Source organism: Sinocyclocheilus rhinocerous, unplaced genomic scaffold (genome assembly GCF_001515625.1).
Source record: "Sinocyclocheilus rhinocerous isolate Xijiao unplaced genomic scaffold, SAMN03320098_v1.1 scaffold468, whole genome shotgun sequence".
NCBI classification, from domain to species: domain Eukaryota; kingdom Metazoa; phylum Chordata; class Actinopteri; order Cypriniformes; family Cyprinidae; genus Sinocyclocheilus; species Sinocyclocheilus rhinocerous.
The window spans coordinates 1258639-1274466 of record NW_015635305.1 but is presented as its reverse complement, the minus strand read 5'-3'; the positions used below and the strand labels follow the sequence as shown (position 1 = coordinate 1274466).

At 39.6% G+C, this 15828-nt stretch overlaps 2 protein-coding genes across 4 annotated transcripts in view; one reads left to right on the top strand and one right to left on the bottom strand.

Annotated features, from left to right (window-relative positions):
* Positions 1–1076: 1076 nt before the first annotated feature.
* Positions 1077–3867, bottom strand: LOC107746806 (activated RNA polymerase II transcriptional coactivator p15-like). 2 transcript variants are annotated; one of them, XM_016561107.1, is made up of 5 exons: positions 3772–3867; positions 2463–2535; positions 2164–2283; positions 1620–1728; positions 1077–1440 (listed from the first exon to the last, which is right to left on the bottom strand). In XM_016561107.1, exons 2-5 carry the CDS (start codon positions 2529–2531, stop codon positions 1361–1363), a joined length of 378 nt encoding a protein of 125 aa, XP_016416593.1. In that variant the 5' UTR covers positions 2532–2535; positions 3772–3867; the 3' UTR covers positions 1077–1360. The 2 variants fall into 2 exon arrangements, with proteins under 2 accessions (XP_016416593.1, XP_016416594.1); XM_016561108.1 differs by having other exon boundaries at positions 2463–2532; positions 3772–3865.
* Positions 3868–4588: 721 nt separating this feature from the next.
* LOC107746805 (zinc finger RNA-binding protein) overlaps positions 4589–15828 on the top strand; it is an 18348-nt gene continuing 7108 nt past the window's right edge. For both annotated transcript variants that reach the window (XM_016561105.1, XM_016561106.1), the window contains exons 1-15: positions 4589–4679; positions 4886–4970; positions 7461–7737; positions 8358–8502; positions 8858–9082; positions 9355–9596; positions 9738–9938; positions 10237–10540; positions 10685–10878; positions 10970–11089; positions 11785–11930; positions 12014–12179; positions 12596–12807; positions 12890–13040; positions 13385–13526. In XM_016561105.1, coding sequence (XP_016416591.1) covers positions 4643–4679; positions 4886–4970; positions 7461–7737; positions 8358–8502; positions 8858–9082; positions 9355–9596; positions 9738–9938; positions 10237–10540; positions 10685–10878; positions 10970–11089; positions 11785–11930; positions 12014–12179; positions 12596–12807; positions 12890–13040; positions 13385–13526 — 2647 coding nt within the window. In that variant the 5' untranslated portion in view covers positions 4589–4642. The remainder of the gene's footprint in view (positions 4680–4885; positions 4971–7460; positions 7738–8357; positions 8503–8857; positions 9083–9354; positions 9597–9737; positions 9939–10236; positions 10541–10684; positions 10879–10969; positions 11090–11784; positions 11931–12013; positions 12180–12595; positions 12808–12889; positions 13041–13384; positions 13527–15828) is intronic.

Below are 15828 nucleotides of genomic sequence, written 5' to 3'. Positions count from 1 at the left end.
CCAAACTCAGGCCTACATAGTGTGACCACTGGCCACCAATAAAATGTTTCATTTTCTTTTGATCAGTTTTACACACAAACATTAGCTTTACACTAACAGGTGTACATGACATACTCATGGTTTTAGAAGGTTTTAGAGACTGCCATTTTTTGATGTTTCATAGTTCATGTCTTGGTGTTTGATCACAGAATTGAAGTTGGGAGTGAAAAGCTGGTTCAATCGGAACATGAAATTATTACCTCTCAGGAACTAAAATGAACCAAGTAATCTCCATTGTAACCACCACCTGAAGTGCAAGCAGTGAAACAGAAAAAGAAATATTATTTTCTAAGGCACAGCTTTATGTTCAAACCTTAGGATGCATTTGATATTCAAGAAACAGTCATAATATGAATTGATGCACATTTTGAAATACATATATATTTATAGTTTATGTACCATTATTGCACAAAATGTCTTAATGTAGAAATGCTGTTCAGTCAATGAATTCTGAAATTAAGTTGATACTAACATAACAATTATATATATACACACAATATAAAAGTAGATTAATTTTATAAATGTTTATTCACAGTATGAACCTCTGCATCTCAAAAAAAATGTGCTTGCACTGTGGTTACCTCGTACAGAAACTACCCCAATAATGCTTGCTTTGCACGCAACACCATAAACCATATTGTCTCAAAGACGTGCTGGCAATACAGTGGCTACCATGATTTAAGAGTGATTTAATTTAGACAGCAAATGCAATTGATGCAAGATGGCTCTTCTGGACAGTCAAGTGAAAGGGCTGTTTTTATTCTGGAGTCTGGTCTATGTTTGAGTGGGTGTACGGACCATTATAATTCCTGCTCCCACGCGAAGGCGAGCAAATTACACACAAGCACTCAGGACTGGACACAACAAGCATCATAAAGTGCCAAACGCCTTCATTTTAGGTCATCCATTACTGCTGTTTATTGACAGGATCACAACAAATTCCAGTTTAAAAATATGCACTTTAACATGATATAGGGAACAAAACATAACATGGTTAATATTTTTATACTCAAAAAAAAAAACACCAGACTAAAGACTCCAAACCAAAAAAAGCCTTTATTATGTAGGCAGAGTATGAGAACAATGCAGCTATTGTACTATTAAAAGAACAATCACCCAGTCAAGACTTACTATTCACACACATCAACATTTAACAGCAGACAACTGGATATTAACAATAACATAACAAAAGACGTCTCTTCAAATTGAACAGCATACATATAACACAAGTTGAAACAAGAAACATTTTGTTAAAGTCCCTGTGTACCAAAGTATAGAACTCTAAAAAGAGCCAGACAACCATTCACTGCACAAATAGCTCTTACAATCTTATAACTGCATCATCGATGTCCGACATTTGTTCCTTCAGCTGATTCCACTGCTCAGGATTCAATGAAATGCCTAAGGGTAATTCAATACAATTGATGGAACAAAACTACTATGGCATAATAATAAAACGTAATACACACAGGAACATTTTACCTGCACTGAAAGATATTTGTTTGACTAAGAGGTCAAAGTAGAATGACACAAAAATACATCAAATAAATTGGGAGAAAAATAAATGGCCCCATAATTACCTTTTTTTCCAGGCTTCATCTCACCAGCTTGGTCCATCCAGTACTCTCGAATGTCAATCAAAACCTTGCCTTTGAAATCTCTGACACTGACGTATCTCAGCTTTCCAATCTGTCACATATCAAAACATGAATGAGCCACCAGGGACAGTAAATAATAGCTCAAATCATACTAGACTTTCATTATTACACTCAAAACATTCAAAAATAAATCTAAAATAGAAGAAATTGCTGGTTACTGGTATTCTGTAGGAGTTCTTACATAGAATTTACATAAACCGGAATAAAAAGAACCTGATAAGAGATGTGTTACTAATAAAAAAGTAAAAAGAAAAGTAAAGTTGCATTACAGATCAATAATAATAATATATTTTATAAACTGATGTTAAACTAATCTACAAGATAATTTAACATCAGATCAATATTACATGTCCATGCATTTATTTATTTGGTAAGCAGTTCTACTGCATATGGGATAATGTATAATCATTTGGTCATTAATAAACCCTGATAGGGCGGTCAGGACAAAAATGCTGAAAAACTCAACCTGGAACAAGTTATCATCATTGTTTCTGTCACTCTTAGCTGAGCCGCTGGGTTTGGAGGTCTCTCCACTTTTCTGTTTTTTAGCAGGCTTCTCAGGAGCACTTGCCTTCTTTCTTTTGGCCTTTGGTAGAAATAAGGAGACAAAAACAAACACATGACCTTTCAGGCCTGCAGCACATATTCAGATTAAATATCCACTGCTGATTTCAAGTTAAATTCAAGTCAGGAAGCATAAACTTAGTTTTCCAGTTGGAAAGGCTATATTAATTTTGTTGCATTCATGTAAATCAGTGTTCATACCTTTGTTTCTGTATCACTGTCCGAACCACTATTCGAAGTGGAAGACAGCACTTCTTTAGACTTAGGCATGCTGCTGAAGTTGAACACAAGTACAATTTCATGTAAAATATGATTCAACACTGCCCCCTCAATGCCACTTATGGAACTTCATTTCAGTAGTGAATACACATTTTTCCAGGTATGTATGGCTTTATTTTGTATATAACAGCAGCTCAATCTCTATTTAGCAAGGGACCCTTGATGTGAAAACCTGTGCTTTATACTAACTGCTACATCACAGAATTTAATGAAATGGTCTTGTAGTTTTTGAAACAATGTAAATGTGAAATACATGAATACTAAAAAATGTAGATTCTTTAATAATAGAAAAATTCTCTAAATAACAAATGCCATATCTATATTAGCTACATGTGTCATCAATGCACAGGAGTCACACAATATTGTTTCTAAAAACACTTAAGTGATTCCTCAGAACAAATAATTTCAATGACTCCAAATTATTTAAAAGGTTTACTTATCAATAGTAATAGTTTACTTACTAACAATTATGAAGCATATTGCTATGGGTGAAAAAAAAACCAAACATGAGCACAGACACAGTGGGGGTTATTTTAATATTTTATTAATTTCCCAGACTTTCTCTGACCTAGAATCCAATTGTGAGATTCCCTGATATTCCCAGAATTTCCATCATAACTGCGGAAACACTAGTTTATTTAGAAGACCAATTGGATCTCAAAAAGTACCAAATTAAATCTTATAAAAACCTGCTACACATATTTCATAGCCTTAAACTGTAGGGCTAGCTACATTGTGCAGCCTTGCTGCATACACTTTGTAAATGTTTTTGCTTTTTTTTTAAACTCAGACTATATGAATTTTGCATTGATTTTTACAAACTTCCAGCAGCATCCCCTCCGCCGATCGCTGAGCACGAGAGAGAGGATTGCCATCTTGGTCGAAAAGAGCCATCAAGCAAGAGAAAGGCTTGATGCCGATCGATAATGACTTCGCTTCACCGATTTGCCTCCATATACGAGAATAGACGACATCAAACTACTTAATTTGTTTGTTCAAGCAAAACTAACTCGTGTACATCAACACCGGCGAGTATGGCGGGGCTGATTATGGGCCTCTGCATCCCAAAACTAAGGTGGAAAGATAGGCCCTGGATAACACATTCATATTAGAAGCGGTTTTGTATGGCTGGTCTTTATATGATTCTTCATGGCTGTGCATTTATTTAACAAGTGCGTGTTTAAAATAGACCGTTTACTATTAGCTTTAGTATGAATTGAATAGGACTTACGTTTAACGTTGTGCACTGCAGCGTCAGTCTCGCTCAGCGGCGGGAAGTCGAGGAATCGATTACCAACCATATGGCTAATAACGTCTCAGAGTGCATTGTGGGAAATGTAGTTTTTCTTCAATGCAAACCACAGTAACAACAAATCTTTAAAGTGAACGAATGCTTCTCGTTCTATGTTCAGACCACTGATCTATAATGGAGAACTGAATGTTCGTCAAACTCGTTCACATAAAAGTGCCAAAGTGGTGGAGAATTATTGATGTTTTAATGCAATGACGTTGATAAAACTCATATGAATATATTTTTTAATATGAGGCTTTAACATTTCTGGGGTGTGTTGGCATGAATAATTTTGTTGGCTACCAGCGTAATCTGCATGCGGAGGGAGAATTTTTTAGTCATAAATAGACATTTTATCAACCTTGTATTCTTAAAGAATTGGTTGAGTGAATGATTAAATTCACTCACATATGGTGAACAAAAATGGTCACTACTGTAAAATTAAAATACAAAACATCAGAGTTAAAATTTGGTGTACATTCAAAAAGCCACAACTGAATTAATTACCGTAATTTAAATTTACTCAGCATTTTAATTATTTCACAGTCTGTTTTAAGTTATGTTACATGTTCACATTATTGTCAGTCCTATATCACTTCCTAATCACAATCATACACAAAGTTATATGTCGTGTGTTTTTGGATCAAAAGCTGTACTCATCGACCTTGAAATGGTTTGTAAGAAAAACTACACTTCCCATCTCTCGCAACGTTCGAACGCGCATGTGCGGTAAGCGCTATATCCTGGTTACGACCTTCTCATATAAAAAGGCAGGGATACGAGTCAGAGTTCGTAAGAGAATAGGAAACCAATGATTCCCATATGTCCAGTAGTCTCCTTCACCTATGGTGAGTAAAATTAGGTTTTTAAAAACACATCGAGACATTAGACGCGATTTCGACAAGAGAGGACGTGATTAAGATCATGTTATGGGTGTGGGGTTTATTTCGTCGTAGTCTCCTGCGTGTTTTCTTCCTCTGCATGATACGGCTCTTCATCATGGTTGCCATTGCGCACTGTCGCTTACCCTCCATGAATATTTCCTTTTTTTCAGTGCCCAGCCGGCTAGGTGAAGATGTCAAAATGGCTACCGGCAACTACTTTGGATTTACCCATGGTGCTGCTGCGGCCCAGTACAGGTAAGGGCCGAGATGTTTAATGGGGACTGCGGTGATCGTGGTGATACAATAATGGTGGGATTTGGCCTCTCTGCCTTTGTTGCTTGGTCCGGGTGGTGGTAGGGGAGAGAGGCGATTGCCTATGCTTTAAACCTTCAAATGAACTGCTGGAGAGCAAACGATGCATTATTACATGCCATTTTAAATCCTTATGTTTATAATATAATGTTAGCCAGTAATGCGTTGTTTATTTTATTTTGCTTGGGAGCGAGATTGACACTTGAGTTTTTATTAGTGTTTTGGGCGGGCATCTTACAAAGAAATTGAAATTATTGGATAAACTACAAACAAGAGGATATTGTACCGCTATACAGTTTGATTCAATTTCTATTTATATAAACAACCGGCGTGCCAGCGCAGGTGCGCAGTTTAAACCCGTGTAATCATAGTTTAAAGTAAATAGTTGTTTTAATATCTGTACATTTTAGTTGTATATTTCACATTTTGTTTTGTAACTAATAATAAATAGGCCTACTGTTTATGTTAATATCAGATCTGGTTGCCTCATAAACAGACGCGACGCTTATCTCTGAGGGTTTATCTGCTACAGGGGACGTGTTTTTTATTTTTTAAAAGATATTAACATTGTGAACTACTTCTTGTTTTGCGGTGTTTGGATAAAGTGTTGAGTCTAGCCAGTGCGGCCAAAGTAAAGCGAGCAGACTCAGACTGCAGCTGTCATCTCTCCTCCAGCTCTGCACTAGAGCGGCTCTGCGCATGACCGTCCATCTCAACGGTCTTCTTTACACTCAAGTGTTTTTAAGACGGAAACGCAAAAAGGCGAATGTATATGGTCGTCCAACACTATTTAAAAACTCGTTTTGACACTTCAACGTTTGTTTAAAATCACTGATTTTAATTTTAGCTGAATAATTGACAAAATGTGTTCGTGTGTGTGGGGAAGGGCAATGTCTTCACGGACGCCTTGAAGGACTCCTTGTATGTCACTACTGATCCGCTTTTTCGAGAGTTTATTCGGCCTAGGTTGACGTTTTTCAGTTTAAGTTTTCTTTGAAGTAACTTAATCCTAATGTTCTTGTTTAGGCGTTTTTTCTTAATGTGCCATACAATGAAAGAACATGCCTCCATTTGTCAAAATAGCCGTGATGTGAAGTTACTTCTGAGCTGGATCATATTTCTGAGCAGTTTTCCCTCAGCTTGGTGTTTGATATTCCTAACAGGTGTCAGCATTCCATTGACACTGATGGCTTGACAGTTTGGAAGTGTCTGCATTTTATACATGGATGGATGGATAGTAGTAGTAGATTTAAAGAATATTTTATTTATTTAGGTTTATTTATTTTGACATTTGACTTTATTATAATATGACCGTGAAGAGCAGACAGGAAGTAAAGTGGGGGAAGGGGGGGTTGTTTGGGATCGGGAAATGTCCTGGAGCCAGTGTTTTGCCGAATTCTGATCCCTGCCAGATTATTACCCCCTAGTATTGGTATGTTTCAAGTATAGATCTCTGCAGGAAAGTAATGGGAGTTACCAGATCGGGGCTGCACTAAATCATTTAATCCGTATCTGATTTGATTTTCTTCCTCTACATGTATGTTCCCTGTCAAGCCAATGGATATTTGGTACTTTAAAGGGGTCATATGATGCTGCTAAAAAGAACATTATTTGGTGTAATGAAATGTTTATGCGGTTCAAGGTTCAAAAGACACATTATTTTCCACATACTGTACATTATTGTTTCTCCTCTATGCCCCGCCTTTCTGAAACGCGTCGATTTTTACAAAGCGCATCGTTCTAAAAAGCGAGGTGTGCTGTGATTGGCCAGCTAAGTCCTCTTTTTGGAAGGCCAAACAAAGTAGTTTTGCTTTCACAACGAAACACACAGCGCCTTCACGGCATGGCGGTGGCGGCAACAATACTACAGCGAGAATAAAAGTTACGCCTTTCTTTGCGTGAACATTTGGGGGGCGTTATGCAAATCTTCTAAATATCTACATCACTATGTGGGGGCGTGTTAGAACGAGCCGTTTTAGGTAGGCGTGGCTGACTCTTAACTTTTATAAAGAATATCTCTTTGGATTTGAGACTTTAGTCTTTGCAACTTTACAGATCTTCTTTATGCACCAAGAGCTTGTAACACTCCAAAGAGAAAGGAAAAATTGAAATCGCATCATATGACCCCTTTAAGTCCAGCAATCAGGAAAGACGATTATGAATGAATTCCTGAAAGATAATCTGTTATGGCATGAATTGGTTGTTAACGTGAATGTCTTAAAATTACATTGAAGGTCATTATTAGTAGGTTAGATTTTGTATGTTGTTTCACAAATGTTACCTTTTTGCTTCCGTCAGTTTATTTTGAATGGTAGTCCTGTGTGTGTATTTTTATTATTATTTTTTTAATAAATGCTATTGCGCCAGGTCAGCACTGTGAGTATGCATAGCTGTCAGTGTTGTCATCTAAGCCTCTCGTCCTCTCCTCTGCAGTCAGCAGCCGGCCGCTGGGGTAGCATACACCCACCCCACAACAGTGGCCAGCTATACTGTACATCAAGCACCTGTGGCGGCACACACGGTGGCAGCAGCCTACGCCCCTACAGCCGCCACGGTTGCTGTTGCTAGGCCTGCACCAGTTGCAGTAGCTGGTGCATCCTCCGCTTATGGAGGATACCAGCCAGCCCACGCTGCCACGGATTATGGGTATGCACAGAGACAGCCGGAGGTACCCCCACCACCGCCTCCTGTTACCTCACAAAACTACCAGGTAAAAGAGAGGAGAAACTTGCCGTTTATGTCACCTTGAGTCTTTCCCATACTACTCTTCAAAAGCTTGGGGTCAGCAAGATTTGTTTTCAAAGAAATTATTACTTTTATTCAGCAAGAAATAATAATACATTTTATTATTATGCATTAATTATTGAAATGCATTAAATTGATCAAAATGAAACTTAATGACTTTATAATGTTACAAGTTATTTCCTGGAAAAAAAAACAAACAAGCAGCATAGCTCTTTTTAACATTTAATAATACACTTTTATTGGGGGAAAAAAAAATAGCATATTTGATTTCTGAAGTATCATGGGACACTGAAGACAGGTACTGGCTGCTGAAATCAACTTTACCATCACAGGAATAAATGACTAAAACTATCATTATCATTTCTCTCAAATTGTAGCATTTCACAATGTTGCTGTTTTTAGTGTATTTTTGATAACACAAATGCTGCTTTGGTGTAAGCATAAATGGCTTCTGTCAAAATCTTACTGACCCCAAACTTTTGTATCTATGTGTATCTTTATTTCTGAAATGCATTCTCAATTTCAAGAGAGTCAGATCAATGTCGAATGGCTAAGAAAAGACGAGCCTTTTGTTTACTGTTGCAGGACTCCTATTCATATGTGCGGTCCACAGCTCCGGCTGTAGCGTATGACAGTAAACAATACTACCAGCAACCTGCAGCTACACCGGCTGTAGCCGCTGCAGCAGCCCAGCCACCACCCACTGTGGCCGAATCCTACTATCAGACAGGTATGTCTTGGCATTTAAATGGGAAGAAATGTTTTGCAATAAACACTAAATTTTCATGCTTCTGCTTTTCCGTAAAATGATCTTGTATTGCTTTTTATTACCAAATATTAAAGGCCTTAGTGTTCTATTAAAAACTGTAACATTTGATTTAATTTATTTTTAATTTTAGTTAATTTATTTTATTTAAATTAAAATGGAATCAAATTGCATTTTTTTCATTTATCCCCATTCCATTATTTTGAAGGAATGCCATCTGAGGGGCACAGAATTAAATCAATAATCCTCTCCAGGTCACCCTTTAAATGATCTGTATTGTAAAATGTTCTGTACAACTTTGTCTTACTCGTCCCATTAGCCCCTAAAACTGGATACAGCCAAGGCGCCACTCCGTACACCCAGACCCAGCAAACGCGTCAGGTTACAGCCATAAAGCCAGCCACCCCTAGACCTGCCACCTCAACCTTCTCCATTTACCCAGTGTCCTCTGCTGTACAGCCGGTTGCAGCTGCGGCGGCTGCCTCTGTAGTCCCGTCATACTCTCAGAGTCCCACCTACAGCACCAATGCAGTCACATACTCTGGTAAGAACATCATTGTTCTATTCCAAAATGTTTGATGTCATGAAATGCACACTGAGCCCTGGTCGTTGAGTAGTTTATTTGATCGGAACTGAACAGAATGCAAGTGAAATGTTTTTGCTAGTAGTAATACTGAACCAAACCAATGAGCTTGGCCTGGCTAGGGTCATGCTCTACCAATTGGTCTACATGAACTAGGCTTATAGATTTACAGTGCAATCCTGTCAATCTCAGTCTGTACTGTGGCCAATAATTGCTCCTCTCTGTATATTCAGGAACGTCATACTCTGGCTATGAAGCTGCAGTGTATTCAGCTGCCTCCTCCTACTATCAGCAGCAGCAGCAACAGCAGCAGAAACAGGCGGCCGTCGCCGCAGCAGCCACTGCCGCGTGGACAGGCAGCACTTATACAAAGAAAACTCCCTTGCAGAACAAAACACTCAAACCTAAACAGCCCCCTAAACCACCACAGATACACTACTGTGATGTCTGCAAGATCAGCTGTGCTGGACCCCAGGTATTTTATTATAATAAATTTATTGCTGTTGTTTGTGTATTATGTGTAACTGAGTGCCCAGACGCTAGTGTTTTCCTAAATACTCATAATAAATGGTTTGCATGAATTATGGCACTTGTATATCTTATCACCTGCTTTCAGACCTATAAGGAGCATCTGGAGGGTCAGAAGCACAAAAAGAAGGAAGCCGCATTGAAGCTGTCACAGAGCAGCAGTAGCAGCAGCGGAGGTGGGAGCTCCGCCCGCGGCACACAGAATCAGCTACGCTGTGAGCTCTGTGACGTCTCCTGTACTGGAGCTGATGCGTACGCCGCGCACATTAGAGGAGCCAAACACCAGAAGGTACATGACTCACTCTCTGATCTCGGCACATATTAATCTGCTATCAGCATGTTTTTTGGCAGCACTATTTTTGAATGCGTATGATTCTGGCTCTCCGTTGTAGAGAGGCCTTGCCTCTTAGGGACTCTTATCTGTTACAATATGCAGTGGGAAGTTGTTTGAAGGGGAATGGATGCCGCATTAGTACAAGCATACTCGATTATGTAAAGCCAAGTTGTAATAAGTAAAAATGTGATGTGCATGTGGGTGGGATATTGATTATATGTGCCTAGTATCTAATTGAATTCTGTTTCTATAGGTTGTGAAATTGCATACCAAACTAGGAAAGCCAATACCATCCACAGAGCCCAGTGTTGTTTCCCAATCCTCCACCTCCAGTACAGCTGCTTCTAATAAAACTGCCAGCTCCAACATCAGCAGCTCCACAGGCACATCGTCCAATCTCTCTGCTTCCTCTGTTTCTGCCTCTTACTTAAAATCTGGCAGCATGGTCAACAACATGGCAGCTTCAGCTGCACAGGGCAAGAGCCCAGTGCCCAACAGTGTCTCGGCCAACAGCACCTCTGTCAAGAAGGTCAACACACCCAAGATCAACTTTGTTGGTATGTCTTGCTGAATCAGTGTTATGTTCTTACAGAACATTTACAGAACCGATCATATTTATTTTTGATTTTTACCTTTTTTGTTTTAATTTATTATATAATTTAACACAATACAGTATTTGCTTTGATGCATTAACAAAACAGGTGGAAACAAGTTACAGACCACTGCTGTTAAAAATGAAGAATCCAAGATGGAGGCAGCTAAAACAGCACAGTCCGCAGTGTCTGCACAACCATCGGACCCAAAGAATGAAATGCCTGACCCTCTGTCACCTCAATCAGCACTTGCAGCCCTGCAGAGTGATGTTCAGCCCGTTGGACACGATTATGTTGAAGAGGTATCAGGAAAAAAGTTCCAATAGGGAAATGAAAGTCACTTTAAAGCGGTTAAGCCAAGTGCAAACAAAATGTTTTTTTGTTTTTTTTCAGGTAAGGAATGATGAAGGAAAGGTTATCCGGTTCCACTGCAAACTGTGTGAATGCAGTTTCAATGACCCGAATGCCAAAGAAATGCATTTGAAAGGAAGGAGACATCGACTGCAGTATAAGGTTAGTAAGTGACTTGTTGTTTGCAGTGGTTCTTTTATTATAAATGCAGAACAATCGAAATTGATGTGATGAACATTTACAGAACAGTTCATATTTATTTTTGATGTTTACCTTTTTTGTTTTAATTTATTATATAATTTAACACAATACAGTATTTGCTTTGATGCATTAACAAAACAGGTGGAAACAAGTTACAGACCACTGCTGTTAAAAATGAAGAATCCAAGATGGAGGCAGCTAAAACAGCACAGTCCGCAGTGTCTGCACAACCATCGGACCCAAAGAATGAAATGCCTGACCCTCTGTCACCTCAATCAGCACTTGCAGCCCTGCAGAGTGATGTTCAGCCCGTTGGACACGATTATGTTGAAGAGGTATCAGGAAAAAAGTTCCAATAGGGAAATGAAAGTCACTTTAAAGCGGTTAAGCCAAGTGCAAACAAAATGTTTTTTTGTTTTTTTTCAGGTAAGGAATGATGAAGGAAAGGTTATCCGGTTCCACTGCAAACTGTGTGAATGCAGTTTCAATGACCCGAATGCCAAAGAAATGCATTTGAAAGGAAGGAGACATCGACTGCAGTATAAGGTTAGTAAGTGACTTGTTGTTTGCAGTGGTTCTTTTATTATAAATGCAGAACAATCGAAATTGATGTGATGTTTTGTCAGTGTAGCTGATTGTATATTCCACCATTGTAGAAAAAGGTGAACCCAGAACTCCAGGTGGAAGTGAAACCTAGCATCCGAGCCAGGAAAATCCAAGAGGAAAAGATGAGGAAGCAGATGCAAAAGGAAGAATACTGGAGAAGACGTGAAGAGGAGGAGCGCTGGAGGATGGAGATGAGGTGTGATGCTTTTTTTCCTCCTCCAATATGTCAGTATCTACACATGAGCATTTTGAGGTCTTAAATATTGTAATTGTTCTCAGGCGCTATGAAGAGGACATGTATTGGCGACGTATGGAGGAAGAACAGCACCACTGGGAGGAAAGGCGCAGAATGCCTGATGGAAGTTATCCACAGGGTCCACCTGGACCTCCTGGTCTTCTTGGAGTGAGGCCTGGGATGCCCATTCCTCAACCACAAGGACCAGTGGTAAGTCTTGAGAACTACTACTACTGCGGAAAACCCTGATGAATTTGCCAAAACGTGGTTTGTGTTTGAGGTACAGTACCATTTAAAACGTTTGGAATCTGTAAGTTCTGTAAGATTTATTAATAACTGCATTCATTCAGCAAAGGTGCATTACATTGATCAAAAGTGACAGAGACTTGAACAGGAGGGTTGGTTGCTTTACATGCTGGTCAGACAGACCCTTCCTGTCTCAAGTAGTAGATATTGTTGACTAGAATAATAATCATAGCTCCATTATACATTGAAAAATGGCTGAATAATACCTGCATTACACACTAGGAGTGTTTATTGGAATATCAATTCAGATATCACTACTATATCTACCACTTGAAATGTATTTATCACAACTGGTTCATAACACATAGTATTTGTTGCAGCCTCCACGTCGCCCTGATTCCTCAGATGATCGTTATGTGATGACCAAACATGCAGCTATTTACCCATCTGAGGATGAGCTCCAGGCCATCCAGAAGATCGTATCAATCACTGAACGAGCACTTAAGCTTGTCTCTGACATCATCACAGACCAAGATGCAAGTGCAGAGGGCAAAGAAGAGGACAAAGAAAAGAAAGAGCCTCCCAAAGACAGGTGGGAGAAGAGTGCTTTAATGTTTCTCAAAGCAGAGAGAAAGAAAAGGGTAAAGCAATACATGACCTCTTGTGCATTGCAGAGTGCTGAAGGGAGTGATGCGGGTAGGCGTTCTTGCCAAAGGGCTGCTTCTACGTGGAGACAAAAATGTCAACCTGGTCCTCCTTTGTTCTGAGAAGCCGACCAAGAATCTGCTAACACGCATTGTGGAACATCTTCCCAAACAGCTCACGGTACCGGTTCAATGCAGTGCAAACTGCAATAATATTAGATCTTCCCACAAGTTTTCCTTTAAATTTATACTTGTTTTTTCAAATGCTCTACGGCAGTGGTGTCAAATCCTGCTCCTGTAGGACCACTGTCCTGCAGAGTTTAGATCCAACTCTAATAAAATACACCTGAGCCAGCTGGTCAGCATATTCATGATAACTGGAAACTTCCAGACATGTGTGTTGGGGCAGGTTGGAGCTAAACTCTCCAAGACATTGGCCCTCCAGGAACAGGACTGGGTCAGGGTTTGCCAGATCTCAATTAGGTGGGCGTAACTTCGTTTTCTGCTAACCCATGTGTTTGTCAGGTGGTAACTCCGGAGAAATATGAGGTAAAAGGCTCCGTCCAAGAGGCTGCCATTATCCTTACCTCCTCCGCTGAGCCCAAGATGCAGGTGACCATCACCCTCACCTCGCCCGTCATCCGAGAGGAAAACACCCGGGATGGAGGTTGGAAAAGACGTTGCTCACATTAACCGACTACCTATCAGATTAATATTTCATGCTGATTTTGACAACCTAAAGAGCCCATCTGTTGGCACTGTGGAGATGGTGCTAGATGTTAATGCTGGTAGAACAATGTTTGCACCTTTTTGAATTGGAGAAAATACTATTGAAAATGGTACAAATTAAACCTGGTTTGTGCTTGAGCTTGGCCATACATAAGAAATGACCTACACCGTTTTCCTTTTGAAAGTTACACCACTGAGGTAAAGTGCCTCTTTCTGTCTTCATTTACATTAATTGTTTCATTTGAAGTCTGTAATGTGTTCACACTGTAAAAGGGTTGAAGCCAGTCCAAGTGGCTTCAAGTTGCTTTAGAGCCGATTTCAACACTACCAGGTTTTATCCAACCATCTCCGATGCCAGCAGTGGTGCTCCGGGTCTTCTCTTTGTAACACTTCTCCAGTGCTCTTGAAGCTCTCCCCAAAACAAGCATGATAAGTGTTTGCATTGTGTAAGTCTAGTTACTCCCGGGTAAGATTCATTTTTGTTTCCTGTGTTCAAGGGGATTGTGTCCTATGCAGAACCAAATGATTTTATTCTTTCCCAAGGGGTCATAGAGTTTGGTCAGGGATATTATTCTGTTGAAAGAAAAAACTCAATTCCTGATTTAGTTCCTGAAGATCAATGGTTGAGTTGGGTCTGAAACCTTAAGAGTAGTTGGAATGCCTACTATGTCCCCACAGGAAACAAATAGTTTTTGTCTGGTGGTGAGAAGGTTCACCATTCTGAGGTCCCCTGTTCCAAAATGAAAGTGCTCCCCTGAGAGAAGCAGTTGAGTAGAGATTGACAAATTGTGAAATTTGGCATTCAAACAATGTTACTTTTAATTTCTTCAGATGTTAAAATGCGTTAAGCTACAACATTTCCCTAAATAATAGAGTAACCATATCAATAACCCGTTTGTCTTTTTATATCTGTACAATGGAGAGTTTTAGTTGGTAAGAAGCCGCTGAAATGGTGGAATCTTAAATGCAGGCTCTGCGGCCATGCCACCATTCCTATTTGGCTCCTTGGGGGAGTATCAGTCAGCTTTTGGGAGGAAGGCTTTGATAGAGGAATCTTTGGTTGGACCTGGGGTTTACAGCCTTCAGTATACATTGAGATATGGGGGTTCTCCAAACCCGATCATGACAGGTATGCATGCAGTGATGTCCTAATCCTCTTGCTGGGAGCTTCATATTTTCTTGCCAGCACGCATTGCTGCCTTCATGTGTCCAAAGCTTTTCAAGTCCAGCCCAAAGCCTCCTTGCATTTTCAGCAAATTGTCTCCCATCTGAGGCTACGTCTACCAGCTCCGGAAGGATTTTTGACCAAGGTCCCCCTCCTGAATACCTTCAAACACTTTGCCACACCTACCATTGCCATGCAACTGTAGTGGGTCACTACAAATACTCATTCAGCTGTAAACATTGCACATCTCCCTTGATATCCCTGTTTTACATAATCATGATTAACACATCTTGTACCATTTGCAGCCCATCATTATCGTTCTAATGTTTCTCGATCAGTACAGTGACTACTTTGTGTTTAAAAGAAATCCTCAAAGTATTTTTCATAAATTACCTCAATCTTCACTTAGGTCGACACTGGAATCCACAATTTGTTTTTGCCCTAAGCAAAAGAAAAGAACTTCAGTCTCAAATGCTAAGTCAACTGGTTAAGCAAGAAATGCAGGAATCGTACACTTTCAAAATATCTGATACTAGAAAATAGGGCTGGGTAAAAAAATCTCTCGATTTTAATCGATTCTCATTTTTATGGAACAATATCAATCCGTGTATCATTCGATCATTCGTTTTTTGATTTAATATTGAAAGTAGAAAAATACTTTACAGTCTGGAAATACTTTAGGCTATAGCAAATTATTTCTTGGACCCCCTATCACTTTAAGAACCGCTGGTCTACACAGAAGAAAGACCTGTCTAGACTCTGCCCCTGTACGAGTTGTGTCGAGCTATTCATTAGTCTGTTTGTTTGATGAAAAATATGAAATTAATAAAACCGGTTATTAATCCGTACAACTGCAGCAGTGGATGACTATTATTCTGCTGCGTGATTCTGCTGAAGAACTGATGAAGGCACGGTTTGATTTTCGGCTGACCAATCAGCAGAAAGGGGCGTTTAATTCCCACCCACATGTAGAAATCGAATATTCAAGCTGTTTATTAAAGGCGCAATAGGTGATTGTCTTCAGAAACATTTTTGTTATGCTGGTTGAAAGTCTCTTCACATCCCGATAGCAATC

Coding starts and splice junctions, on each gene's coding strand:
- LOC107746806 (XM_016561107.1), bottom strand. CDS start 2,531: ATGCCTAAGTCTAAAGAAGTGCTGTCTTCCACTTCGAATAGTGGTTCG. Junction 1,729..2,163: donor ATGATGATAACTTGTTCCAG/GTTGAGTTTTTC, acceptor GATATGTGACAG/ATTGGAAAGCTGAGATACGT. Junction 1,441..1,619: donor GATGAAGCCTGGAAAAAAAG/GTAATTATGGGG, acceptor AATTACCCTTAG/GCATTTCATTGAATCCTGAG.